Source organism: Phocoena sinus, chromosome 19 (assembly GCF_008692025.1).
Source record: "Phocoena sinus isolate mPhoSin1 chromosome 19, mPhoSin1.pri, whole genome shotgun sequence".
NCBI lineage: Eukaryota > Metazoa > Chordata > Mammalia > Artiodactyla > Phocoenidae > Phocoena > Phocoena sinus.
The window spans coordinates 2,099,002-2,125,210 of NC_045781.1; the positions used below are offsets into that span (position 1 = coordinate 2,099,002).

At 44.1% G+C, this 26,209-nt stretch overlaps 3 protein-coding genes across 5 annotated transcripts; 2 read left to right on the forward strand and 1 right to left on the reverse strand.

Moving 5' to 3' along the window:
* The first annotated feature begins 1,146 nt into the window (after positions 1-1,146).
* ZIM2 (zinc finger imprinted 2) lies at positions 1,147-16,154 on the forward strand. 3 transcript variants are annotated; one of them, XM_032612604.1, is made up of 6 exons: positions 7,358-7,868; positions 9,476-9,579; positions 10,224-10,271; positions 11,768-11,894; positions 12,079-12,171; positions 13,645-16,153. In XM_032612604.1, exons 1-6 carry the CDS (start codon positions 7,490-7,492, stop codon positions 14,625-14,627), a joined length of 1,734 nt encoding a protein of 577 aa, XP_032468495.1. In that variant the 5' UTR covers positions 7,358-7,489; the 3' UTR covers positions 14,628-16,153. The 3 variants fall into 3 exon arrangements, 1 of the variants encoding a protein (XP_032468495.1); XR_004346863.1 differs by lacking the exon at positions 7,358-7,868 and adding an exon at positions 1,147-1,241 and having other exon boundaries at positions 12,079-16,154; XR_004346864.1 differs by lacking the exons at positions 7,358-7,868; positions 10,224-10,271 and adding an exon at positions 1,163-1,241 and having other exon boundaries at positions 12,079-16,148.
* Positions 16,155-23,051: 6,897 nt separating this feature from the next.
* On the reverse strand, positions 23,052-24,573 carry LOC116744034 (olfactory receptor 1020-like). The gene is made up of 3 exons (XM_032613318.1): positions 24,561-24,573; positions 23,725-23,915; positions 23,052-23,591 (listed from the first exon to the last, which is right to left on the reverse strand). The coding sequence occupies exons 1-3, from the start codon at positions 24,571-24,573 to the stop codon at positions 23,052-23,054; spliced, it is 744 nt and encodes a 247-aa protein (XP_032469209.1).
* A 97-nt stretch (positions 24,574-24,670) lies between these two features.
* Positions 24,671-25,638, forward strand: LOC116744035 (olfactory receptor 5-like). The gene is given in 2 exon segments (XM_032613319.1): positions 24,671-25,528; positions 25,531-25,638. Coding segments are annotated over 2 exon segments (966 nt in total).
* The last annotated feature ends 571 nt before the right edge of the window (positions 25,639-26,209 follow it).

Here is a 26,209-nt window from a genome sequence, read left to right on the forward strand (position 1 = left end):
TCAAAAGCTACAATGAGGTATCACCTCACACCAGTCAGAATGGCCATCATGAAAAAAATCTAAAAACAATAAATGCTGGAGAGGGTGTGGAGAAAAGGGAACCCTCTTGCACTGTTGGTGGGAATGTAAATTGATACAGCCACTATGGAGAACAGTATGGAGGTTCCTTAAAAAACTACAAATAGAACTACCATACGACCCAGCAATCCCACTACTGGGCATATACCCTGAGAAAACCATAATTCAAAGAGAATCATGTACCACAATGTTCATTGAAGCTTTATTTACAACAGCCAGGACATGGAAGCAACCCAAGTGTCCATCGACAGATGACTGGATAAAGAAGATGTGGCACATATATACAATGGAATATTACTCAGCCATAAAAAGAAACGAAATTGAGTTATTTGCAGTGAGGTGGATGGACCTAGGGTCTATCCTACAGAGTGAAGTAAGTTAGAAAGAGAAAAACAAATACTGTATGCTAACACATATATATGGAATCTAAAAAAAAAAAAAAAAGGTTCTGAAGAACCTAGGGGCAGGACAGGAATAAAGATACAGACATAGAGAATGGACTTGAGGACACGGGGAGGGAGAAGTGTAAGCTAGGATGAAGTGAGAGAGTGGCACAGACTTATATACACTACCAAATGTAAAAGAGATAGCTAGTGGGAAGCAGCCACATAGTACGGGGAGATCAGCTCGGTGCTTTGTGACCACCTAGAGGGGTGGGATAGGGAGGGTGGGAGTGAGATGAAAGCGGGAGAGGATATGGGGATATATGTATATGCGTAGCTGATTCACTATGTTATACAGCAGAAACTAACACACCATTGTAAAGCAATTATACTCCAATAAAGATGTTAAAAAAAAAATTGGTGGGTGGCACACAGACACACACACACACACACACACACACAAACGGTGAGCAGACTTTCCACTGCATACTGCTTATTTAATTAAAAAAAATTTAAACCATGTGTTAACTATTGAAAAAACTACTAAAGCATTTACAGGAAGCAGGTCTTCCATCCCCTCCAATCCAGCCTGGTTCTCGCGTGCCCCCCAGCGGAGCCGGCCGGAAGCGGCCTGCGTTTCCCGCGCGGCCCTCCGGCCGCCCCACAAGGCGCACGCGCAGACCGCACACAGCGCATGCGCCGCGGGTTTGGGCGCCAAGTCCGAGGCCGAGCGTTTCAGTCAGGCGGCGGCGGCGGCGGCGGCGTCGTCGGGCTAGCAAGGTGAGCGCGCCGTGTCCCGGGTCGCACACTGCGGGAGGCACGTGGGGGCACGGAGCGGGCTCGCGGGCAGTGGAGGCGCGGGCCTACCTGAGGCGACGCTGGGGGGGCCGGGCCCCTTCACTGGGAAGTCCACGGGAAAGGAGGCGCTAAGTAGCGGCCCTGAGGGGAAGAGGCAGGAGGCCGCGCGGGCGGTGGTCGGCTCTGAGGAGGACGCGGCGGCCTCCCTGCCCCTCACGCCTCGGCCTCCTGCCAACGACCTCCTCGGCCAGAAGGCTTTCAGGCCTGGACGGTCCGCCCGCTCCCGCCTTTCCCCACCAAACACCCTCCTTTCCCCACCAAACACCCTCCTTTCCCCTTGAGGAGCTTCGCCCACCCTCCCCTTCGAGGACCCCCCCCCGTTCCCCTCAGAACATCCTCCTTCCCCCTTGAGGACCCCCACCCTCCCCTTCGAGTACCCCCCAGCCCTCCCCCTCCAGGACCCCTGCCTTCCTCCCCAAGGACCCAACCCTGGCCCTTCCCTTGCTAGAGCACCCTCCCTCCCCTTGAGGATCCCCCCTCCTCCTCAAGGATTGCCCCACCCCCTGCCCTCCTCAAGGACCGCCCTACCTTTTGAGGACCCCCCAGTCACTTTCCCCCCCCGTAGGCCCCCTCCAGTCCGCATCCAGACCCCGCGCCCCCTTAAGCCCCCCCCCTCCCCTCAAGGCCCAGCTCTCATACTTGGCCCTGCCCTTGTCCCGCCCCTCTGCCCTAACGCTCTCCCAGCTCCACCCCCTCTATCTGCCTCAGCTCAACTCCTTCATTCTGCTCCCCCCTACCTCTGTCCCACCCTTTCTCTCTGTGTTTTTCCCCCTTGCTCTGGTTCCACCTCTCCTCTCCCAGTCCCTTACCTTCCCTCTACCTCAGCACGGTCCCCACTTCCGCTGCTCTGCCTCAGTCCCACTCTGCGTCTGTCCGCTGTGCCTTGGCCCCTGCCCCTCCTTGCTGCTCCTGCCCCCATCTCAGTCCCACCCCTCCTGTCTGTGTTCCTTCCCCTTGACCCGTGTCTCCTTCTCCCTCAGCCCTGTTCCACCTTCTCCTCCGCTTCTGTCCCAACCCTCCTCTCCGTATCCTTCCCCTCTGTCCTGGCTCTGGACCCCTCCCTCTCCTCAGTCCCGCCTCTCTTTTCTGCTGCTCCTTTCCCTGAGTCCTGCCCCGGCACACACCTCCTTTGCCAGACTGGCAGCTCTTTTCTGCGCTTCCTCTTTAGCTTGCCCCACTCCTCTGCTCTGCCCCTGCGCTCTGCCTTGCCTTGCTTTGCTCCCTTTCTCTTGCCTCGGCACCTCTCTTCTGTTTGCTCTCTTCAGTCCCTGCTTCCTCCTCCCACCACAGCCTCTGCCCACCTGGGATCTCTTGGTCTCCGCCCCCTTCTCCCGCCACTCATCCCCATTTCTCTAGAAGTTCTTCCCTGCTCAGAAATCAAGCAACCTACCATCACTCATACATTTTTTTTTAGGAACTCGAGCTTTTTTTTTTTTTTTAGTGTTTAACATATTAGCTGCTTTTGTCACTACCTTCTAACATGCTTCCCTGGAGAACTGGGTTGGGGGGGCGTGGGCGCGGGAGTGAGATAGAAGGGGCTATTTGGGTAGAAAGGATAGAAAGTATAAATACTACCTTTCTCCTTTCAGGAAATTTACTTGCTGCCCTCTTTCGTTTCAAAATTCATAATATTTTTGCATTAACTTACATAGTACATCTATATTCGTCACTATAAAACATGTTTCTTAATAGTAGACTTAAAAATTGATTCTTTAGGATGGTATGCCTCGTGATTTTCAGCTCCCACCTTATTTAAACCTTACAGCAACATGAGAAAAAAGGTCTTTCTTCTTTTTCCTTATTTTCACAGATGAGAGAAGCTAAATTTATTTATTTATTTATTTTTAATTAATTTTTGGCTGCATTGGGTCTTAGTTGCTGCACGTGGGCTTTCTCTAGTTGTGGCGAGCAGGGGCTACTCTTGGTTGCGGTGCGCGGGCTTCTCATTGCGGTGGCTTCTTTTGTTGCGGAGCATGGGCTCTAGGTGCGCAGGTTTCAGTAGTTGTGGCACACAGGCTCAGCAGTTGTGGCTCGTTGGCTCTGGAGCGCAGCCTCAGTAGTTGTGGCGCACAGGCTTAGTTGCTCCGCAGCATGTGGGATCTTCCTGGACCGGGGCTGGAATCCATGTCCCTTGCGTTGTCAGGTGGATTCTTAACCACTGCACCACCAGGGAAGTCCCGAGAAAAGCTAAATTTAGAAAGATGCTACTAATTACCCACGTTTCCACATCATTTTGTGTAGATGGCTAATGTTCCAAAATAAAGAAACCATTTACTTCCCGTATGTCAAGTAAATATTTAATAATGAATGTTTAAAGTGGAAATGAAATTATTCTTCTAAGGAACTTTTTGGTGAATGGAGAAATCAGAAGTGCAGTTATGAATTATTTTAAAAATAATCAAAACAGGAGTGGTGACATCCCCTAAATTTGATATATAACCAAAATTAACAGCTTTCAATAGTCAAGAAAGAATGAAATAAATTAGGCATTTGTTTCAGGAGATTCCCAAAGTCCCACAAACAAACTGATAAAACTCTTAAGGAACCAGGAGTAAGAAAATAATAAAGATAAGTGAAACTAATACGTGAGAAAACAAAAATAATGGCATTGGAAGTAGCAGCTGGTACCTGGGATGAGTGGCAATAATGAAAAAAAAATAGTAGTAATTAACAAAAACGACAAACTAGGAATAAAACAACATTGATTATAGACAGGATAAAGTTGTGTACTTAGGATATTTCAAATTCTCAATCATGTGTTAATATATTTCAACTTCAAGCAAATGGATGATTTTCCTGGAAAAGTATTTTTAAAAATTGGATTCAAGAAATAGAAAACCTGAGCAGACCAATGAGCATTACAAAGCACCGAACAAAGTCATTAATTGGTTGACATCAGAGAGCCTTTTGCCCAGATGGCTTTAGTGGTATCAAGAGTTAAAAAATAAAGTTTAAGTAAAAAAATTTTAGGAAGAAAAACAATGTGCCAAGAACTACTGAGGTATGTGGTTAAAAGTTGGATGATAAGGGATGTAGGATTAGGATAAGACTGAGCTCCAAAAGATAAATATTTAAGGGAAGCAGAATCAAGAATTTATGTAAAAGAGAGAAAAGGAGGGATGCTGAGGGTGCCCTCTGAGGAGACAGAGCCATGAGTACCTGTGGCCTGGAGCTCCAAAAGATAAATATTTAAGGGAAGCAGAATCAAGAATTTATGTAAAAGAGAGAAAAGGAGGGATGCTGAGGGTGCCCTCTGAGGAGACAGAGCCATGAGTACCTGTGGCCTGGAGGGCCTTGACTGTTCAAGGTCTTGCTTTCCCTCTTTGGGCCAGGAGAAAGGATTGTGACTCTCTGCTCTAGCTTTGGACCTGGCTAGTCTTGGGAGGCAGGCTGGCAGGATTTCACAGTCATTTCCACTACTCCTTTCTCAGGATCCTTCCCTGGAGGCTGCAGACCTAGAAATTCAATTCAGGGGGGCCTCATACATCCCAAGAAGGAAGCAATAGCAAATTTAATAATTGGTGGTAGGTGGGAAAGGTTTTAGAAAAAATTATACTCTTCTCATACCTTATCCCAGACTAAATTGCAGCTAAAGAATTAAAATGAAATGTTTAAATAAAGAAATAAGAAAATATATTTAAATATTTAACTGATCTCTGAATGGGTAGTGATAAATTGGACTTTGAAATATTAAAATTCTATGAAGACTAAAGAGAAAGTGTGGCATGGTTGGAATTTTTTTTTTAAGCAAATAGGTCAAAGAGTGAATATCCTTTATTTATATGGAGGCTTTACCAATCAGCAATAGGAACATCCTGGTGGAAAAAGGGCAAAGGATAGGAGCAATGTATAATTGGCCAATAAATCTGAAAAAAGTAGTAAGCTCTATTATTAATCAAAGGAAATGCAAAATTAAAGAATAAAATATATCTTTAATTTGTCTTATTGGCAACAGATTTTGAGAAATGATAATGTTCTTGGCTGGCAGAACTAGTTACATAATTTGCAGGGTGGAGTGCAAAATGAAAAAGCGGGGCCCCTTGTTTAAAATATGGAAAGTCTCAAGACAGCAACAGGAGAGCATTAAATTAAGCTTGAGCCCTTCTGAGGCTCTGTGTGACTGCACTGGTTACACGCCCATGAAGCTGGCCTATTGACGTGCAGGGTGGGTATGTAATCTTATATATTGAGATTGGAAGAAGAAACTGGTGGAAGCCTTTGAGAGGAAAATTTGGCAGATTGTGTTAAGAACTTTTTAAAAAGTTCATACCCTTTGTCCAGGTAATTTCGCTTTTAGGAATCTGTCCTAGAAGGGAAATATCAGAGATGTGGACAAATACTTAGTTTCAGTGGTGTTCACTCATTATGATTTATAATAATGAAAAACAAAAATGCCTTCAAACAGAAAAACTGCTTGTCATATAAATCACAGGTGCATGTTTTTTAGTGGAGAGGAGAAAAGAAAAAAGGAAATGTTTCCCCCAAGTGGCAATTTTGTTCGAGATTTCATAGAGTGCAGATTTTATAGAAGAAAAGTATTTTTTATTTTCCTGATCATAGAAGATAGAAGGTTCATTGTAGGACATTTGAAATTAGGAAGTAGTTTTGAGGGAGAAAGTATAAAATCACCAGTAAAAATAATTTGTAGTCTCACTGCTCATAGATAACTCCTTTGGTGTGGTATTTTGGTTTACTTTCCAGTTTTTTTCCTGTGCTTTATATGGTTGAGTATACATTCTATATTCAAGTTTGTTTCCTGCTTTTTCACTTAATATTACAACCTAGATATTTCCCCATGACTATAACACAGCTAAAAAATTTTTAGTCAAATATAATACAGAAAAAGGCACAAACCATTAGTATATAGCTCAGTTTTCACAAAACGAACACACTGTGTCCATGTCATGAGCTCCTGGATTAAGAAAATAGACCATTACCAGCTTTCCAGAAACGTCTTATGTTGTCCCCTCCCAGTCATTACCACTGCCCCCCGAATCTCAGTCCCAACTGTTACCACCATTCTGACTTCTAACACCTTAGACTTGTTTTGCTTGTTCTTGACCTGTGTACAAATGGATTCATGTAATGTGGACCTTTTTTTGAGCCTGGTTTCTTTTACTCAACAGCAAGATGCATCCATATTCTCAATTCTGTTTAGAATTCCACTGTTATGAATATACCATTCTACTGTGGTTCTGTCTCCTCTCAAACGCTTAACTATCATCTGAGTTTTTCATTTTGAATATTCTGGAGGGTGTGTAGTGATATCTCATTGTGGTTTTAATTCAGATTTCATTAGTTCAGATAACTAATGAAGTTGAGCCCTGTTTCGTATATTTACAGCCATTTAGCTGTCTTCTTTTGTGCAGTACCTGCTCAGATCTTTTAACCCTTTTGCTCTTGTTTTGTTTGCCTTTTTCTTACTGATTTGAATGATTTCTTTATATATTTTGCATATGAATCCAGTTCTTTGTAGGATGTATGTTTTGTAAGGATCTTTCCTCATTCTGTATTAACTCATTTAAATTCACTTTTTTTTTTTTTTTTTGCCGTATGCGGGCCTCTCACTGTTGTGGCCTCTCCCATTGCAGAGCACAGGCTCCGGACGTGCAGGCTCAGCGGCCATGGCTCACGGGCCTAGCTGCTCCACAGCATGTGGGATCTTCCCGGACCGGGGCACAAACCCGTGTCCCCTGCATTGGCAGGCGGACTCTCAACCACTGCGCCACCAGGGAAGCCCCAAATTCACTTTTTTAAGTGACATTCTTCTGTGATTCATCAGTTAGTTCAGTTCATTGTGGTTTGGGGTTCAAGCCTCTTTTCCCTTCACTGCCATTTCTGAAATTTTTCTAGCCTGTGCCTGTGGATCTTCTAGACCTGGTACTGTGACTGAGGCAGCATCCTGTCTGTAGATGTGCAAATCTATGTGAATGTTCATTTAGACATTTGTGTGAAAAGAGCTAACTTCCTTTGCTTCAAATAACCTCTGCTGTCCAGTCCTAACTGTGGAAGCCATTTGTGAGTCTCTCTGTGTAATTTCTGGAGGTCCTGAGGTTTCTGAATCCTTTCTTCATCTGGTACAACTCTGCACACCATCTTCCACAGCAGTGTGTTCTGAAACAGCCTGCCTTCTAGAGTATTTCCATCCTTTGAAGGGCCAAGCTGTAAAGATGCTGCACATGAGAGAGGTTTTGCATATCTCGAGGAATCCCCAGCTCATTCATCTACACGATCAAGAAAAAAATCCAGAAACCATCTGCATAAGAAACCTAGGGGCTCTGAAAGTTTCTCCCCAAAAGTTTAGGCATTTTCAATACCTGTCAGTGACTGGGCCTCACCAAGCTGTGAGCCAAATCCAGGAGCTCTGCTGGCAATGGCTGCAGCCAGAGACCCACACCAAGGAGCAGATGATAGAGCAACTGGTGCTGGAGCAGTTTCTGAATACTCTGCCAGAGGAGGTTCAGACATGGATGAGGTCAAAACAGCCCAAGAGCAGCAAGGAAGCAGGAAACCTGGTGGCAAACTTGATCCAAGCGTGTGCGGAGAGAGGCGAGAGAGGAAAGAAGCAACTGGCTGTTTGCATTTATTGAACATTTGCTGTATACCTGGCATGTAATAGGGAGCTTAATAAAGATTTGTTGAATGACTGAACAAATGAATTTTATAATCCAGTCTAATCTGCCTAATCTTGTGTGAAATGGAAGAAATTAGGGGTTTGGCTTTTGCTTATTTATTATTTCTCTAGGAGTACCCTTCCCTCCAGCTTTGTTCCCCCTCCCCTCCACATTTCTTATTAAGCCTGAACTTTAGTATCAACACAAAAGACCACACAGCCAAAAATAAAAAAGAGGGCATAAAATGTGGGAGATATGAGGCCTGGAAATTTAACTTCTGTTAAAATTTGACTTGTCTCTTAGAAACTCAAGTTACTAGATTGGAACTAAGGGCATTTCAATAATAAGAGAAGAAAGCTGTTCACTCCTAATAGTCCTTTGAATAAAATTGATACTAAAAACAAAGTATTGTTTGGGTGTATATAGAGAGAGACAAGGAGAGAAAGACAAGGGAACAAGACCTGGGTGTGGACCAGTGGGATGGGTTAATTACATTTAAAAGTATAAACAAATTTGAAATAAACATGAGGGTCATGCATGGCTGAATACTGATGTATCATGAATTAAGGATTCTGATCAGTCCTGTGCACCTGCATTCCTTAAAAGAATTTTGAAGATGTTAATAGTGAACATGTTGGACACGTAAAATGTACTACATTCTAGGTATTTTATAATATTCATTTACTTCTCTTAATAGCCCTTGAAATAGGTATTACCCTCCTTCCATAAATGAGGAGACAGAGGCACAAAAACGTTGAATGACTGGCCCCTGATCCCACGGTTAGTAATTGGCAGTCAGGATTCAGCTGGGAGGCTGGCACCAGCGTCTGTGCTCTTAATCACGGTGTTACACTGCCTCCAGTGGACATGTGGGATATTGTCCCACGTTGGTTTTAAACTTGGCCAAAGGCGCAGCCTTTGATGGAGCTGGAATTCAGGAGAAAGGAAAGAGCTCTTTAGGATATGAGAAAAAAGTTACAGATTAATGAAAGATACACTTAGAAAGAGACTGCAGGCAAGGAAGGCCTTCAAGGTTCAAGTTTCTGTAGGGAAGGTGGTGGTTGTATTCTAGATCAGTGAGTGAAAAAGATGTAGGGAAAGCTTAGTGATAAGAGTTGCCATTTTAAAAAAATGCATGCTGTGTGCTTTACATATGTAATGTTTAATCCTTACAGGAACCCTTAGAAGTAGAGGTCTTATCATTTTCATGTTACAACTGGGAAACTGAGGTTCCCTGGTAACTGAATGGACGGTGAGGCTAGGATCACTGATATAAATAAAGAGGAACTCCTGCTTTATTTGGAAGGTACTGAGAAGCAATGGAAGAGTTTAGAGGTGGAAGATAACCAGAACTCTTTTCTGGAACTTGCCATATTGAGCTGAGAAATGATTTCTGTGTTCCTTCTCTTGTCATAGGAAGTCCAGGACTGCTGCTCCGTCCCGTGGCAGGACAGGATGGCGTGGGGGTGGTAGGCTACTCTCTGTGCCTATGGGTGCTGCCTGACTGGACTCAATTCCATGGTCATTTCTGCTCCCTTCTAGGTTTCCCTGCTCGGGACTCTGTCCTTGCAGAAAAGAGAAACACCGAAGAACAACAAAAGAAGGGCACAACGATGTTTGACAGTATACCATCTGCTAGGTCTCAGGTGAGTCGGGCTTTCTTCTGATTTAGTTCTTCGATATGGGGACCTCCCCTTCCTGACTTCAGACATTCCCCGTCTAATTAAACCACATCCTCATTTCCTCAAAGTCTTTATATAAACATTACCTAACTGAGCCTCTTCCTGGCTTTTGTATAAAAAAAGTTCTTCTGACCCTTTGTATTCCCCTTCCCTGCTTTATTTTTCTCTGTCACACTTATCACCACCCCACATACTGTATCTTTAACGTTGTTCCTCTTTTCCTGTCTTTTGAATTAATTTTTCATTGTTTAGTATTCCATTTTATCTCCACTTTTGGCTTAGTCAAAACCACCCTCATGTGGTTTGTACTATTATTATGCTCCTTTTTATATATGAAATAAATGGCAGCTATTACAGGGACATGATACTGTTGTGAGGTGTTTTTTTTTTTTTTATTTGCTCAATGTTCTTGTTAAATCACATTTTGAAACCAGAAGAAATTAATATGCTGCACTTCCTTTAGAACCAGAAAAGAATTCATGGGAGGGAGGTGACGATTAGGAAAAAAATTGTCTAAAAATGCTCCTTGAGGGAGAGATGGGAGGATAAAAGTTGAGAAACACTGTCCTAGATGATCTGTTCCTGAGAGTAGCCCTCTGTCCTTACAGTGTCCATGTCAAGGATCCCAAGTGAAGATGCCCACAGGGACTACTGAGGTAATATAAACGAATACCGTATGTAAGTGGGTGGATTATGACAAACTTGGGGGGGCACCTGCCCCATCTAAGGCGAAGCTATGACTCGACTTCAGCTGATGGCACCGTGTAAGAATGTGGGTCCAGATCCCCAGATCTCCTGATTTTTCTTAAAGAGAAGCCAAAAATCCAGTTAATAATTTGAAATATACAAATTTTTTGGTGTTGGAAGCTAATATGAATTTTGAAGAAAGAATTTAAAAAAACACATGTGAGCCAAATAAATTCCTCTATAGGAGCTGGGCAGCCAGTACACGCCCTCTAGTTTAAGTCATATGTTCATTGATCTGCATAATGTTTCCATAAAAACACAAAAGATGTATATTAGTAAAATGGGTATCATAGTCTTATGTAGTCTTCTAATATCTGCTTTTTTTTTTTTTTTTTTTTTTTTTTGCGGTAAACGGGCCTCTCACTGTTGTGGCCTCTCCCGTTGCGGAGGACAGGCTCCGGACGCTCAGGCTCAGCGGCCATGGCTCACGGGCCCAGCCGCTCCGCGGCATGTGGGATCTTCCCGGACTGGGGCACGAACCCGTGTCCCCTGCATCGGCAGGCGGACTCTCAACCACTGCGCCACCAGGGAAGCCCCTAATATCTGCTTTTTAAATTCACCCTTCGGTTACCAAAATTGTTGCATGTAACTGTAGTTAATTAGTTTGTATTGTTGGAATACTATTCCATGGTATGACTATACCATAATATATTTATTTCTTCTACTATAAATGAATGTTTGGGTTTTTTCCATATTTTGGATGTTAAAAGACAGATGTTATGAACATATCTATCTCCAAGTACACATGAGCAAATATACCTAGGAACAGAATTTCTGAGTCCAAAGTGGTTTACTAATTTACATTCCCCTTAGCATCTTATAAGAGGCCCCAAGGGTCCACATTTAAGACAATATTTTGTATTGTCAGACTTCTTAATTTTTGTCAGTTGAATGGGTATAAAATCATACTTTGTCATTTTGAAATGTATTTTCTTATTTATTAATAAGATCGAATATCTCTTCATATTTATGTTTTATGGATGAGTCACTGAGGCTTAACCTATCCATTCTCATAAAGCTTGTTAGAAAGAACCAGACCCAGAACCTAAACCCAACTGTCTCTGATTCCTGAGGTTGAGGTATACTGCTCAGCTTTTAATTATTTGCATTTTTTCTTTCTTTATAAAGTGACTTAAAAGGATTTTTCTCCTGCAACCCAAATCTGTCAAAATTAGCAGCAGGAACTATCTCAGAAATGTTCTCACTTCTTTCAGACTATAAGACAAAGAAAGGTATCTTTCTAAGTCCCTAGAAATAATCTAATTGGATTAGAACACTTGGATTAGAAGGTTTCTGCTGGTCTGAACATCTGCTTCATGGTCAGTCCTCTCTCATCAGGCACCTTTCCCCCTCCTTGGGATAATTCCTAGATTTCAATCATTTAGGAGTGTGTCTGGTATTTTAGGGGCTGGTGACTTTCAAGGATGTGGCTGTGGACTTCAGTCCAGAGGAATTAACCTACCTTACTGCTGCTCAGAGGAAACTCTACCGGGAATTGATGCTGGAAAATTATAGGAACCTGGTCTCCCTAGGTAAGCTGTGATGACCAAAATTGTCTCCAGACATTGCCATAGGCAAAATCATTGGAAACAGGCTTTATTTTTCTTCGTTTAAATTTGCATTTTCCTTATTATCTCACCGTCTTTATAACCCAGGTTGGGAGTTCCTGTGGGTACAGGACAGAACTCCCAAGTTATGAGTCTCCTTCTTCAACAGGGTACCAGTTCCCTAAACCGGACATTATCTCAAGGCTGGAAGCGGAGGAGTCATGTGCAGTGGAGGAGGACAGCAGTACAATGATATGTCAAGGTGAGTAGTGAGACAGGAATCGTGGGAAGACAACCCCGGTCAGCCAGGAGGGGCCTGGGAGCTGTTCCCCAAAGCCCTCTCAGCTCAGGGCGAAGGTTGGTAAGTGCTCTCACCTCAGGGGTTCATGCCGCTTCCCCACATCACGTGCACTCAGTACTTCTTTCATCTCCTCTCTGAAGCTCATCTCTTCCTGCAGCATGAGTTCCTCTCCTGCGCAGCTCCAGGGAGGCCAGTTTCCCTTTTCTCTAGTGTTCCAACATAAATGAATGCATTCATTCATGCCTTTCCTCTGGCAGCTAGAAATCAGAGGTCTTTCCTCTTTAACTGAGACAAGCAAAAAACCTTGGCGTGATACCACTCCTTTTTCCAGCCCCACTCAGGGGGTTGCCTTTATAAAGCACAAACTTTTGACCAGCTTCTTACCACCCTCAAAAGAAAATCCAAACTTTTAGCAAAACATTTAAATCCATCCCAATCTGGCCTAAAATTCACATCCCACCCTCATCTCTCTCAGATATTCCAAGTAGAAACCTGTGTTGCTGGCTCCCCAGGACTGTGTACTTTCACAGTTCAGTGTCTTTGCTCAGAATGTTTTATAAGCTTGCCACCTGCTTCACTGCTTACTGAGCCCTAATGCCATCCCCTCCGTTGAGTTTTTCCTGTTCCTAAATGGAATCAACCCCCACCCCCATCTCTTCTCCTGTAGTCATTTATAGCTTGATTGGGGTCCTTTTTACAGACTTATTATGACCATCTGGTTGGATAAAGCTTTGCTCAAAATAGACATTTAATAAATGGTGAATTGAAGGGAATGGGGTAAGATTAGAGATTGGGAGCCAAGAAAAGAGTTCGAGTCCTTTTGCTTTATTCGGAGCAAGAGGTTGTTAACCTGTTTACTCCATCGTTTCCCTAATGGTCCTGTAGAACTATGGTAATAGGCGTTCTTTAAAAAAAAAAAAAAAGTGTTCATGATGAGATCAGTTAGAGAAATGCTGCATACTATATTTCCCCTCTTCGGAATTTGAGATGCCAGTTAAAGGTTCTGAAGAGTCCTACAGGATTGAAAGCTGCTTGACTTGGATCCTATGGTATCTCCCAAATTGACTTGACAGTGGGATCCCTTTATCGCCACAGCTATTAGTTGCTTGGAATAGTAGTAATTTGCCAAGCATGGTCTGGATGCAGACAAACCCCAGTCCCAGCTCTTTCTGTGGTTTCCTCCTTGTTCTCCTGTCTGTGTCTCTGGCATCTTTGTCAACGTTCAGTCCTCCTGGATGGTCTCTTTTCTGCCTCATCCTCACCCTTCCTTGCTTACTGTCCTTTCCATCCTCCCATCCTCTCCTTAGGTTCCCAGAAAACTCTCAAACCTCTTTAAGAACTGTTCTGCTATGTTTGGTCTCTTTCTTCTGTTTCTACTACAATGATGTGTCTCTCTGAGTAAAAATAGTAGAGGAACTTTTACATTGCTTTTAGATTGGGAGAAAAAACCTGAAACCAAAGATCTAACTCCAGAGCAAAGCCTGCCTATAGAAAAATCATCCTCAGGGGCAGGAAGACAGGATTTGGACGTAGGTAACTTCTGGTGTGTCTGTGCAGAAGAGTCTTCTCCCGATGATCCATTGGGTTTGCACCAGGTCAAACAGGAGAAACCTTTGAGTCCGGTAAAAATGAATGACCCCAAGACCCTTCCTCAGGAAAGAAGCCATGACCATGATCAATTTGAGAGATGCTTAGATCTTACTAAACAGTCAGAGGGTCTTCTAGGAAAGGATCCCCAGGAACGCACTCCTCCTGGAATTTGCACCAGTCCCCAGCCGGTAGACAGCAGGCCTTTCGTCCAAGAGAACAAACACAACAGATGTGAATTTTGTGAAAGAAGCTTTAGTACCCAGTTGGCCCGTGAGAGACACGAGCAGATCCATACAGGGAAGAAACCCTTTGAATGTAAACAGTGTGGAGAAGCCTTCTACTTCATGCCACACCTCACCAGACATCAGAAGACTCATTCACATGAGAAGTCCCCTGGGTGCAATGAAGGTGGAAAGTCTTTCACTCAGCGTGCAAATATCAATGGCTGCATAAGAATTCATAGTCAGGAGGACTACTATGAATGTTTCCAGTGTGGCAAAGCTTTTATCCAGGATGTGCATCTTTTTCAACATCTCAAAGCCCATGAGGCAGCAAAAGCCCTTCCACCCACGTTGCCCCGAAACAAGACACATTTAATTCGATATCAGCGGAAACATAACCATGTCGTAGAGAGAGCCTGTCAGTGTTGTGACTGTGGCAGAGTCTTCATTTGGACTTCACATCTCATTCAGCACTACAGAATTCATGCTCAAGAGAGGCCTTACCAGTGTCAGCTGTGTGGGAAGTGTTTCAGCTTACCCTCCTGCCTCACTCAACATTATCAACTCCATTCTCAAAAGAAACCAGTTGAGCGCAGTTACTGTTGAAAAACCTTGACTCAGAACATTCTCAACACTTTTGACCTTCCCCTGGAGAGAAACCCTTTGAGTGCTCTGAATATGAGAAGGTCTTCCACCAGCCCTCACACCTTGTTAACAACTTGAAAATTCTTCGTGGTGTGGTCAGAAAACAGAGAACGGTTGCAAGAGGTTAGAACAATCTTTTTGCAAAGGGAGAGTCAGCACATGTGTCACCCAGGCAAAAAACCTTACAAAGAATATTTTTGTTGCATAGGAAAGAAGCTAATAGATTTTGCCCTTCTTTGGTGTTATCCATAGAATGGAGAACCTTGATTTTGACATCCTGACAAAAAACTTGCAACTGGTAGTTGGGCTCCAGACAGGAACTCTGTTGCCTAAATCACTACAGAAGTGTTTACATACAGTATCTTTACCACATGGGATGTATCAGCAGAGGGCATGGTAAAAAGATTTTTGAGGTGTACCTATGTTGATTCATCCACAAAGCTGAAGTAATTGGTAATATGTTTACACAGTACTTGTTGATTTACAAAACATTGCCAAATATATTATTTGATCTTTTAAGGAATGCTGCATTGTACCTAGTATGAGGATATTTATTTCATTTTTACAGGTATAGCAAACTTGAAACTCCAAGTTGTCATTTGATTTAACCTGGGTTGTAAGTGATGGGGTAAGAACTGAACCCCAGTGTGGTTTGGTTAGGTTTGGCTTTTGAGATTCCATGAGATATTTATTTTATATCTTGATGCTCAACCCAGGTTTGTTTTATTCCTGCCATACCCCTCTGAAGAATAGGTACAGTACTATACTGACTGCAGCTGTCTTCCTTTTTAGTAATCCCAACGTTATTTCACATTAAATCAGATGGGGACACTTGTAGTATAAGGGGTTCAGAAAGCTTTTGTTTTTGCGGTACGCGGGCCTCTCACTGCCGTGGCCTCTCCCGCTGCGGAGCACAGGCTCCGGACGCGCAGGCTCAGCGGCCATGGCTCACGGGCCCAGCCGCTCCGCGGCATGTGGGATCTTCCCGGACCGGGGCACAAACCCGTGTCCCCTGCATCGGCAGGCGGACTCCCAACCACTGCGCCACCAGGGAAGCCCCTGATATCTTTTTTAAACCTAGAAAATCTAACCTTCTCTAAACATTAGTATTTTTTTCCTGCAGTTTTTATTATTTGTAAAATATACTTTAACTATTATTGAATTTACTTTGATGTATTATGTAAAGAAAAAAATTATCCCCCATTGTTAATTGCCCCAACATCAATTTTAGTAAGTGATACATAGTCATAATATTTTATTTTATAATACAGTTCTGTATCTGGATCATCCACTTTGTTTCATTGTTTTGTCACCCTATTATATCATAGATCTGTATTCTTTTTAACTTTTATAGCCTCATGTGAGTTTTCTATCACTGTGCCTTTAAGAAGTTTATTTATGTATGTTATATTTATATGAGAAAAATGAATTTTATTACTCTTCCAGATGAAAAGTTGTTTAACAATTAAAAACAGCCTTTTGATGATTATTGAAGTGAATTTATAAATGAATTAGGAAGAATTAACATTGTTACATTTAAACTTAGCATCCAGGAATATGATATTGTTCTTTTATGTACTCAAGCATTTTTATCAGCCAGCAAAGTAAGTTCCCCTTAGTTATTCCTACATACTGTTGCAGTTGTAGGTTTCTTTGTGTAGGGTTTTTCTTTTTTTTGTTATAATTCTCAAAAATCCAGCATCCCAGAAATGGGGTTACTTCACTGTTGTCCCACTACATGCATTCAAGCTAGACAAACCCTACACTTCCAGCAGTTGGGGGCCACAGATGCTCTTAAAGGAAAATGCAGAGAAGCATAGCAGTAAGTATGTGCATACACACACAAACACACACACACACACACACACACACACACACACGAATACCACCACCTCAGAAGGGTCAGCCATACACCCACCTGGGCCCAAGCTTTGAATCTCCTACCACTCTGGGTCTAGGGCTGGTGCCCAGACCATCTGATAGTCAGGTCTCCTCCAGGTGAGACCCTCCTGAAGGAGGGATGAAGTACAGGTACATTGCCATGGTACCCAACCCACTTCAGCCTTTCAGGTGAAGAGACCCATTTGGATTCATTAACTATAGGTGTGTGGGTTTTGTTTTTTGTGCTTTGTTTTGGGTTGGGTTTTTTTGGGTTGTTGTTTGTTTGTTTTTTGGCTGCACTACGCAGCTTGCAGGATCTTCGTTCCCTGACTAGGGATCGAATCCACTCCCCGTGAAGTGGAAGCACGGAATCCTAACCACTGGACTGCCAGGGAAGTCCCTCCCCATAATTTCTCTTTTTAATATGGTATAAGATATGTGTTTAATAAACCCAAAATCTTTAGTGTTTCTCTAAAGACGACAAAGTATGTAAATTTAGACATGTTTAGCAATGAATGTTTCAGTATTTTTATCTTAACTGAAAATGATCTGGATGTTCAGTGAATTCCCATCATTTAATTTAGGAAAACTCTAAAGTTTCAAGTTATCAAACATCTGGAGAAATTAATTTTAGGTAGACATACCATAAAACAATCATTTTTAAAGAATTCATGTAAAAATTTTAATCCCATTGATCTCTATTTCATTACCTATGAAAATATCATCATACCAAGTTAATTTTCTTGCTGACAAATTTTGTGACAAAGATAACATGAACTTACTTTTAGTAAACCTAGGAACAATTAAAGAATTAATACTTAATGCTGATGACCCTAAAGGCATGTCTATATTAATCAAAGCAACAACTTAGGCTTGTTTTCATTTATTAAAGAGTAATTCTATATCACATGATCCTTTAAACATTTGGATTACTTTTTTGTTACATTTAAAATATTAATTTGTAAGTGCTTACTTTTAAGTCAATAGAGCTCTTTTACAAATTCATATTGATAATATCATCTGTAGGTAGAAACAGATCACATTTATAACATACACAAACATACATACATCCAGATAGACACAGAGATCTCATAGTTTTCCTGCTTCAGTTTTAAAAGTCCATTTTTTTTAAGGTCTTAGTTTCTACTAATTAAGCCAAGGCTGTAGTCTCAGGCAGCATGGGCTGTGTTTGCATTTCAAGGACATGATAAGAGTTACAACTTCAAGACTTTTCCTAGGAGTACTTTTGTCTCTGAGGGTCAGAATTTTGAAAAGATGTTTTATCAAGCCAGCTGTGTTTAACTGTGCATGCAAAATTAGTTTTGGAATGTCAAAAAAAATTTCATCTTGGCCAATTTAGGGTTAGGTAAATATCTGTAAGTATTGGCTCCGTACCAGTTGCAGAAGCCAGCCGGAGCTCCAGTGGGTGGCTGCCTGTCCAGGAGCTGGGAGGCTTTAGAAGCACAATCTCCTGCTTTCTTTTAGTTTCATTTTACTATAAAGTGCAAATCTAAATTTAAATTTCCAATTTTAAGCCACATTTAAAAAATCAGCCAACCCAGTTCACTGCAAAATTCCTTCCAGGCCTTCTTGCCTGGACCTTCCCCCAGGTCCTCTGCCTAGGACACCTACTGGCACCCTCTTAAGACTCCAAGTCTTAAGATAACAGCTCAGATAAAAGTCGTGGACCATCACTTAATATAAGGAGACCCGGGTATCAGGAAAAACTCACCAAATCACCTGAAGGGTGCTGTGAAGCCAGAGGGGCTCAAGGGGCCCATGCTTGTTACAAGCGTGGTCTAAAGTAGACTCCAGGTGACCTCAGGTGGGTTCTTCTGATATCCTGCTAACTACACCAAAGCAATGTTAATGAAAATAATAATCTGTAGAAGAATAGAAAAGAGTTTTATTTATTATAGAAAAGAGTTTTTATTTTTATAAGCCAAACTGGGGGCTAACCTGAAAGCCATCTTCCCGGATTACTCTTGAGAAGCTGCTCCAGTTTTCAGCAGCTTTATATATTGTCAGAACAAAGAACATTAAACAAGTCAGGGTTATATTTCTTCAACGTTAAAAAAAAAAAAAACAGATCAGCACATACACAGCGAGTCAGTATGGCCTTGGCACCTGGGAAGGGAGTCTTTATCATTAAAGGAGGAAAAGGAAGAGAGGCACTTAATCTTTATTTTTAACATGGACATTCTTTACTTCTGGTCAGTGTGCCCTTAAATAATTAAAGCAGATGTACAACGTATATACGACAGGCCACAAACAGGCTATTTTAAGTAGCATAACATTCAAGTTAACTCAGGTATAAGCCTGAATGGCTTCCCTGTATCTCAACGTGTGAACATTTCTTTTATCAACAGCCACCACAGGGCCCTGCATACCAGTGGACAGCCACCCTGGGATTTCCCCTGCAACATTCAGGATCACCCCTGAAACCTTTGGGCCCCACATGTGAGCGGACAGCCCCCACAACTTTCCATTTCCCATCCTGTATTTCCCGACATCTTGGTGCTCACAGGAGTTTCCTCGGTCTGCTGGCTGGCTCTGCCAGTTGTTGGGCTGCACCCCACAGGCCTCAAGGCCTGAACTTGCCCGGCCTCAAGACCGAAGAAAGAGCCCGGAGTCAGCAACAGAGACATCAATGGTTTAATGGGTTGGGGCGCTTACACGTCTGAAGCAACACCGCACCGTGTGTGGCAGACGGCGGGCAGGATATGGCGTCTTCACAACGTGGCGAGGAAGGGGAGATTGCCAGTTATGGGGGAATTAACATCAGGTGGGCTCATTGGTTACCAGGGAAACCAGCAGAGGAGCACGACCCTCACGGCCCGTTTGATAAGAGCAATCATCAGCTGGGGCTTGGGGCAAGTGTAGGAAAGTGAGTCATGTGTGTGAGTGTAGGTGATGCAGGCACTGGTCCAGCAGGGATGTAGAGAGCAAGAAAACGGCCACCTTGAGTGGCCTGACCATACAGTATGCCTTTTAGGATTCTGTCCTGATTCGTGGATGACAGTGCCACTAAGTGGGGTGAAAACTGGGGAAGATCCAGGTGTGGAGGATAAATGAAGAGCTCTGTGTAGATGTGTGAAGTCTGAAGTGCTTGCTACATGTCCATTCAATGTGATTCAACGATGGTCTATCCATTCACTAACCAATTGTTTATTGAGCTTCTATTATGTACAGGGAGAATCTGGTCTGGGTCAACTGTGTGCTGGAGCATGCTAGTACCAGCTCACAAGAGCTAATTGTTAAATATTCAAGAATGTTGCAAATCGGTCATTAAGCTATCAGTAGCTTGGCATTAGCTGTGGTGAGATTGTTTACACCATGGAAATTGACAAATGCTGTTTTTTTTTTCCAGAGAGTTGATTTATCAGCACCAGAGTAAATAAGCCAAAGTAATGTCTGTGTTCATGCAACTTTCATTCTAGTGTCAGAGACAAATTTTAAACAAATGATTATAGAATAATTAAAATTGCAATGCGTATTTTGAAGAAATGAGAGTGATGAGAGTATAGGAGGAAAAATGGGCTAAGTTGGCCAGCAGGGGGTGATAAGGAAGTCATGCTTGAACTGTGATCTAAGGCTGAACAGCATGTTTTAACATGGATCAGGATGTGTTCTATTGATGAGGTGTCATGGTTTGATTGGCAGTATCTTTTTCTTCCTTAGTGGAACTTAAAATAATGGAGTATCTTTCAATGAATGGTGGTTTAGATTCACTAGCAGGTATTAATCTGATTCAGGAAGGGGTGTCTGAACTGGATTTGTGGGGCCCAAAGATTCCAGGCAGGTGTTGCAGAAATGACCATGGAGATAGGAAACCACCAAGGCTCAGGGATCCCAGCCCCCGGACCCCAGCTCACACCAGGGAAGCTCTGATTTTTGTGTTTTGCTGTTCTGCTTCATATTCGTTCAGAAAAATACACATTGAACACCAGTGTGTGCCAGACACTACGACACACAGGCGATACAGTACTGAGGAGACCAGAGCGCTGCCCTCATGGGGATTATATCTGAAGGAAGGGGATGGGGATTCGGGGCAGAGCAAACAAACTGAATAACTTAAGTAATTTCAGAAGGATGATAAATGCAATGGAGGTAACAAAACAGGATGCAGGCATGGTGAGTCACCTGGAGGAGATCTGCTTTGGATGGCAGGGCCACAGATGGTCGTTCGGATGAGGTGACCTTGTAACTGATAGGGAGTTGGCCACTCAGGGGTCTGGGGGTTACACCAAGCGCCTTGATGTTTTCTGCCTCAGACAGTATATCTCAGGTAATCGTGGGAGTGACACCCGTCACCTTTGCTGTATTCTGTTTGCTAAAGTTAAATCACAGTTTACTCCCACACAAGGGGAAGGGATTATTACCAGGATGGGACTCATTGGCATGTGCCTGCCAACCCCAGGAATCACCAAAGACTTGCCTGATCTGGCCGGCTGGTCACATGCCAATTTATGTCTCTCCCAGGGATTATGCATTTGATCAAGAGGTTCATGTTCTCAAGTAAAGGAGAGCTCTTCAACCCTCAAGGATATGTTGGTAGCACTGCAACCCTCTCCTAAAAACTCCCAAAGAAATGTCTCAACAAGGTAAGATTTTTTAAAGTCCTAGAGAAATACAATCCAATCTCTATCATAAAAAGCAGAACACCCCCCCCCCCCGCAAAGTAGAACCCCAAATGGTTCTGGACCAAAAATATTGGATCCTCTCTCAACCCTCTGAACTTTGGGTAGATTGCCTATCCTATCTGAACTTCATCTTCCACATGTAAAATGAAGAGGATTTTATAAAGAGTGATAGAGATAATGTATAAAAGTGACTAGTACAGGTGGCCTGGGAAAAAAGGGAAGAATTGGAAGCATGACAATAGGTGGAATAAGAAATAGTGGCTTGGGGACCTCCCTGGTGGTGCAGTGGTTAAGAATCCGCCTGCCAATGCAGGGGACACTGGTTCGAACCCTGGTCCGGGAAGATCCCACATGCTGTGGAGCAACTAAGCCCATGTGCCACAATGACTGAGCCTGCACTCTAGAGCCTGCGAGCCACAACTACTGAGCCTGCGTGCCACAGCTGCTGAAGCCTGTGCACCTAGAGCCCATGCTCCACAACGAGAGGCCACCGCAGTGAGAAGCCCACGCACCGCAACGAAGAGCAGCCCCCACTCGCCGCAACGAAGGCCCAATGCAGCCAAAAATAAAATAAATTATTTTTTTAAATGTTGGCTCATCAAGAGATCAGATGTGGAGGAGTGATTAAAAAATAGTAAATATTGTTCTCTCCATTTTTTTCTGGAGCTTTATCTGAGCACATGGTAACCCAGCTGGAGACATTTCCCAGCATCCCTTGCAGGTCAGAGTGGCCATGTGACTAAGCACTGGCCAATGGGATGTCAGCAGAAGTGATGGGTACAACTTCCAGGTCACATCTGAAAAGCACTCTCCTTGCCCTCTACTTCCTCTGTCTTCCTTCCTGCAGCTGGACTGTGAGTGAGTTGCTAGTAAGCCTTCTCCTACCACGTGGATAAGGAGACTGTATGGGATGGTACAGCAATGAGATGGGAGGAACCTGGTCTCAGGATGACTTTGTGGTGTAGAGACACCCATGTTTACAGGAAAGAGAAAAAAAAAAACCTGTATTATTTAAGCCACTGTTGTTTGGTCTGTTAAAGCAGCTGAACCCAAAACCCAACCAATACAGTGCTATCAGGTAAACATTAGAGAAAGAAAAATGTATCCCTGATGTTCTCTTAGGAAGGAGCCACATGAAGACCATGTCTCTGCAAGTACGATATGGACTGTTTTTCTTCCAGAATAGTTGCTTCTTCTGATGAACTCACTGACTTGCATTTCAGACAAATATTAGATGGAAAGTGTGTACCACTAAGCATTAGAATCGTTTTGAGCAGGTCAAGGTGTGATCACTTGTGGGAGGTCCATGGAAATGGATGAGCTGAGCAGAAAGTCCCCTAGTGGACTCACACTCCAGGATACAGGGTCATTGGTGGGCTTTGGGATGAAATGACCCCTTACCACAGTTGTCGTTCAGTACGCACAGGGGATTGGTTCCAGGACCCACCAGGATACCAGAATGGATGCTCAAGTCCCATAGTCTGCCCTCCATACCCACAGGTTCTGCATTCATGGGTTCGACCAACCAGGGATTGTAAACAGTACACGATCCACGGTTGGTTGAATCCGCAAATGTGGAGCCCGTGAATACTGAAAGTCAACTGTTTTTTAAATTTTTCTCTCCCTCTTTCTACCTTCCCCTGTGTATGTACAGTACCATTTGCCTAAATTAAATGCACCTGGGACACGTCTCCATTTTATCCAGCTGCCTATTGGGGCTTCCTGCATGAATCGGCATCAACGTTGTTGTCAACTTTTTGGGCCACCCAGTGTGTTCCTGGTGGTCTCTGGAGACATTAACACCTCCACTATGACCACAAGGAAAATCCTGTGAGGCTGGATTTCTGGGTCACTCCATGTCTTAAGGTGGCACCTTAAGATACAGCTTCCGCAGGGATCCCTTCATGTCCTTGTTCTTCAGGCTGTAGATAAGCGGATTTAGGGTGGGCATGAGGATGCAGTAGAAGACGGCAGCCAGGCACCCTTGCTGTGGGGAATATCGCGCAGTGGGCATGTAGGCAGAGCTGCCAGTGCCGTAAAACAGGAGGACGGTGGCCAGGTGGGAGGAACACGTGGAGAAGGCCTTCCAGGGGCTGGCTGCTGAGCGGATCTGAACCCCCATGGCCAAGATGCGCACATAGGACAGGACAGTGAGGCTGAAGCAGCTGATGATGACGCAACCGCTGGCTGCAAATCCCGCAGTGTCGTGGACACCTGTGTTGGCATAGGCTAGGCGCATGAGTGGTGGGATGTCACAGAAGTGGTCAATCACGTTGGGGCCGCAGAAGAGCAGGGAGAAGGTGTTGGTTAGGGGAGGGCAGAGAAGAGGAGCCCACTTCCCCAGGCCGCCGCCATGGAGACGCAGGTCCGGGGCCTCATGGCTGCCCCGTACACCAGGGGCCTGTAGGTGGCCAGACAATGGTCAAGCCATGGAGGTGATGAGAAAACGCTCTGCGGACTCGAGGCAGACAAAGGCAGAGTTGGGACATGTATGCATGGAGGGAAATCTGCCCCGAGCCCAGCAGGGTGGCCACCGGGGCCCAGGGCAGGGTGGTGGACACGGAGCAGATATCCACCAAGGAGAGGTGTTTGAGGAAGGAGTACATGGGCGTGTGCAGGCGGGCGTCCAGCGTCACGGCGGCGACGATGGAGATGTTCCCCAGAAACGCGGCCGGGTAAGCCAGAAGGAAGGCAGCAGCGCTGAGCAGCTGTATCTCAGGGACCGCTGAGAAACCCGGAGGAAGAAAACAGGCACTGCCTTGAGATTGGTCATGTTGTGTCTTCGGAAAAGCTTGCGAATGGCAGGGGATGCTCAAAAAGCAGTGCATGGGGCTTCCCTGGTGGCGCAGTGGTTAAGAATCAGCCTGCCAATGCAGGGGACGGGTTTGAGCCCTGGTCCGGGAAGATCCCACATGCTATGGAGCAATGAAGCCCGTGCGCCACGACTACTGAGCCTGTACTCTAGAGCCTGTGAGCCACAACTACTGAAGCCCACGCGCCTACAGCCGCTGCTCCACAACAAGAGAAGCCACCGCAAAGAGAAACCACCGCAAAGAGAAGCCCATGCACCACAACGAAGATCCAACACAGCCAAAAATAAATAAATTTATTTTTTAAAAAAAGTAAAGGAATAATCATGACTCTCTCTATAAAGCACTTTCTCGTCTGTTGCTATGTTTAATATCCATAAGGACTAAGGACCTCCTGGGGATAGATTTCACCTCCATTTTACAGATAAGATAAAGGAGGCTCACAAAGTTTGGGTATCTTGTCAATGATCAGAGATGTAGTAAAGTGTTAAATTTTCCGTTTCCGGTTTTGCAATTTCCCAACTGCTCCTTGCTGGCGCTCAGAGCAAGAGTCAACCTACAGCAAAGTAGCATTGGCTCTAGGGGCCCTAACTGTATATGCTCTGCCCCTTTGATCAATTTATTTCTGCATGGATCATGGTCTCTACAAAGCTGTTTCTTTCTTACATAGATGGAGAGGTCTCTGGACTTGGGCAGTATGTCCAGAGTGCAAAAGTTTATCCTACTGGGTTTATCTGCCAGGCAAGGCATAAGGATTGTGCTGTTTGCCGTCTTCCTGACTCTCTACCTGCTGACCCACCTGGAGAAAACGCGCATCATTTTCCTTGTCTGAAGTCATGGTGAGCTCTGAAAGCCCATGTACTTCTTCCTGGGCAACCTGAGCTGCCTGGAGATGTGCTACATGTCAGTGACCATGCCCAGCTTGCTCGTGGGGCTGAGGTCCGGTGCATGCCATGTGCCCCTCACAGCCTGCATAATTCAGCTTTTTTTATTCATATCTCTCATTGGCACCAAGTGCACCCTCCTGGCCTCCCTGGCCTATGACCACTATGTGGCCATCTGCCACCCACTACCCTACCTGCTGCTCATGAGGCCCCAGATATGCCTGGGTTTAGCTTTGTCCTCATGGCTTTGTGGGCTGTTGGTCTCGGTGGTCAAGATATCATGCATCGCCAGCCTGTCCTCCTGTGGCCCCAATGTCCTCAACCAATTTTTCTGTGATGTCTCCCCTCTGCTCAACCTGTCCTGCACCCACGTGACCCTGACGGAGCTGGTCGACTTCATCTCTGCCATCGTCATCTGCAGGATTCTGCTAGTTGCTCTGGCCTCATATGCGGCCATCAGGAGGGCTGTGCTCCAAATGCCTTCGGCTGCTGCCGGCAGCAACCCCTCCACCTGCGCCCCCAACCTGACTGTGGTGGACATCTGCTCAGTGGTTCTCTTCACGTATTCCCGCCCCAGCCGTGTCGAACCCACTGACCTCAACAAGTTGCTGTCTGTCATCTACACGGTGGCCACGCCCATGTGCTGCCTGATCTAGTCTACTGCCTGCGGAACAAGGAGGTCCACGCAGCGCTGCGGAGAACCCTCCCACAGCGCCGAGTCTATTCAGCGAGAACTGACATTTCCTGCTCCTGATTTTAACACTTTCGTGGCCAAAACACGTGCACAGCTTTCAAAGGCAAATAGAAATCTGGAGGAAAATATTTGCAACATAACGTATAAAGACTTCTTTAAATAAAGGAGAAAAATATGAAGACCTCCACCGAGAGAAAAACCAAAAGGAAAATGGTCATGAACATCAAGGCTATTGAAGGAAACATGTAAGTGGCTGATAACCTACAAAAAAGATGTGCACGCCCTCTAGTAATCCAAGAAATGGAAATTTACTCCTTGCCCACTGTAAAAAAAAGTATAATACAAAGTTTAAGCACAAGAATTTTTATTACAACACTGTGAAATTTGGAATAAACATTATTTTATTGGAAATTTTTACAAATAACTCCAATGTCCACCAACCTGAAATTATTTAAATATGTTACATTATATACATAGTGTGAAATAACAGGCATTCATTAAAGAGATTAAACCAGACTTGCAGATACTGCCATGGAGAGACAGTAAGTTGTTTAGTTAAAAATGAAAGAAACAGTATAAGAGTATGTCAAAGATTTGTAAAACAACAATAATAGACTAATTGCAGTAGTTA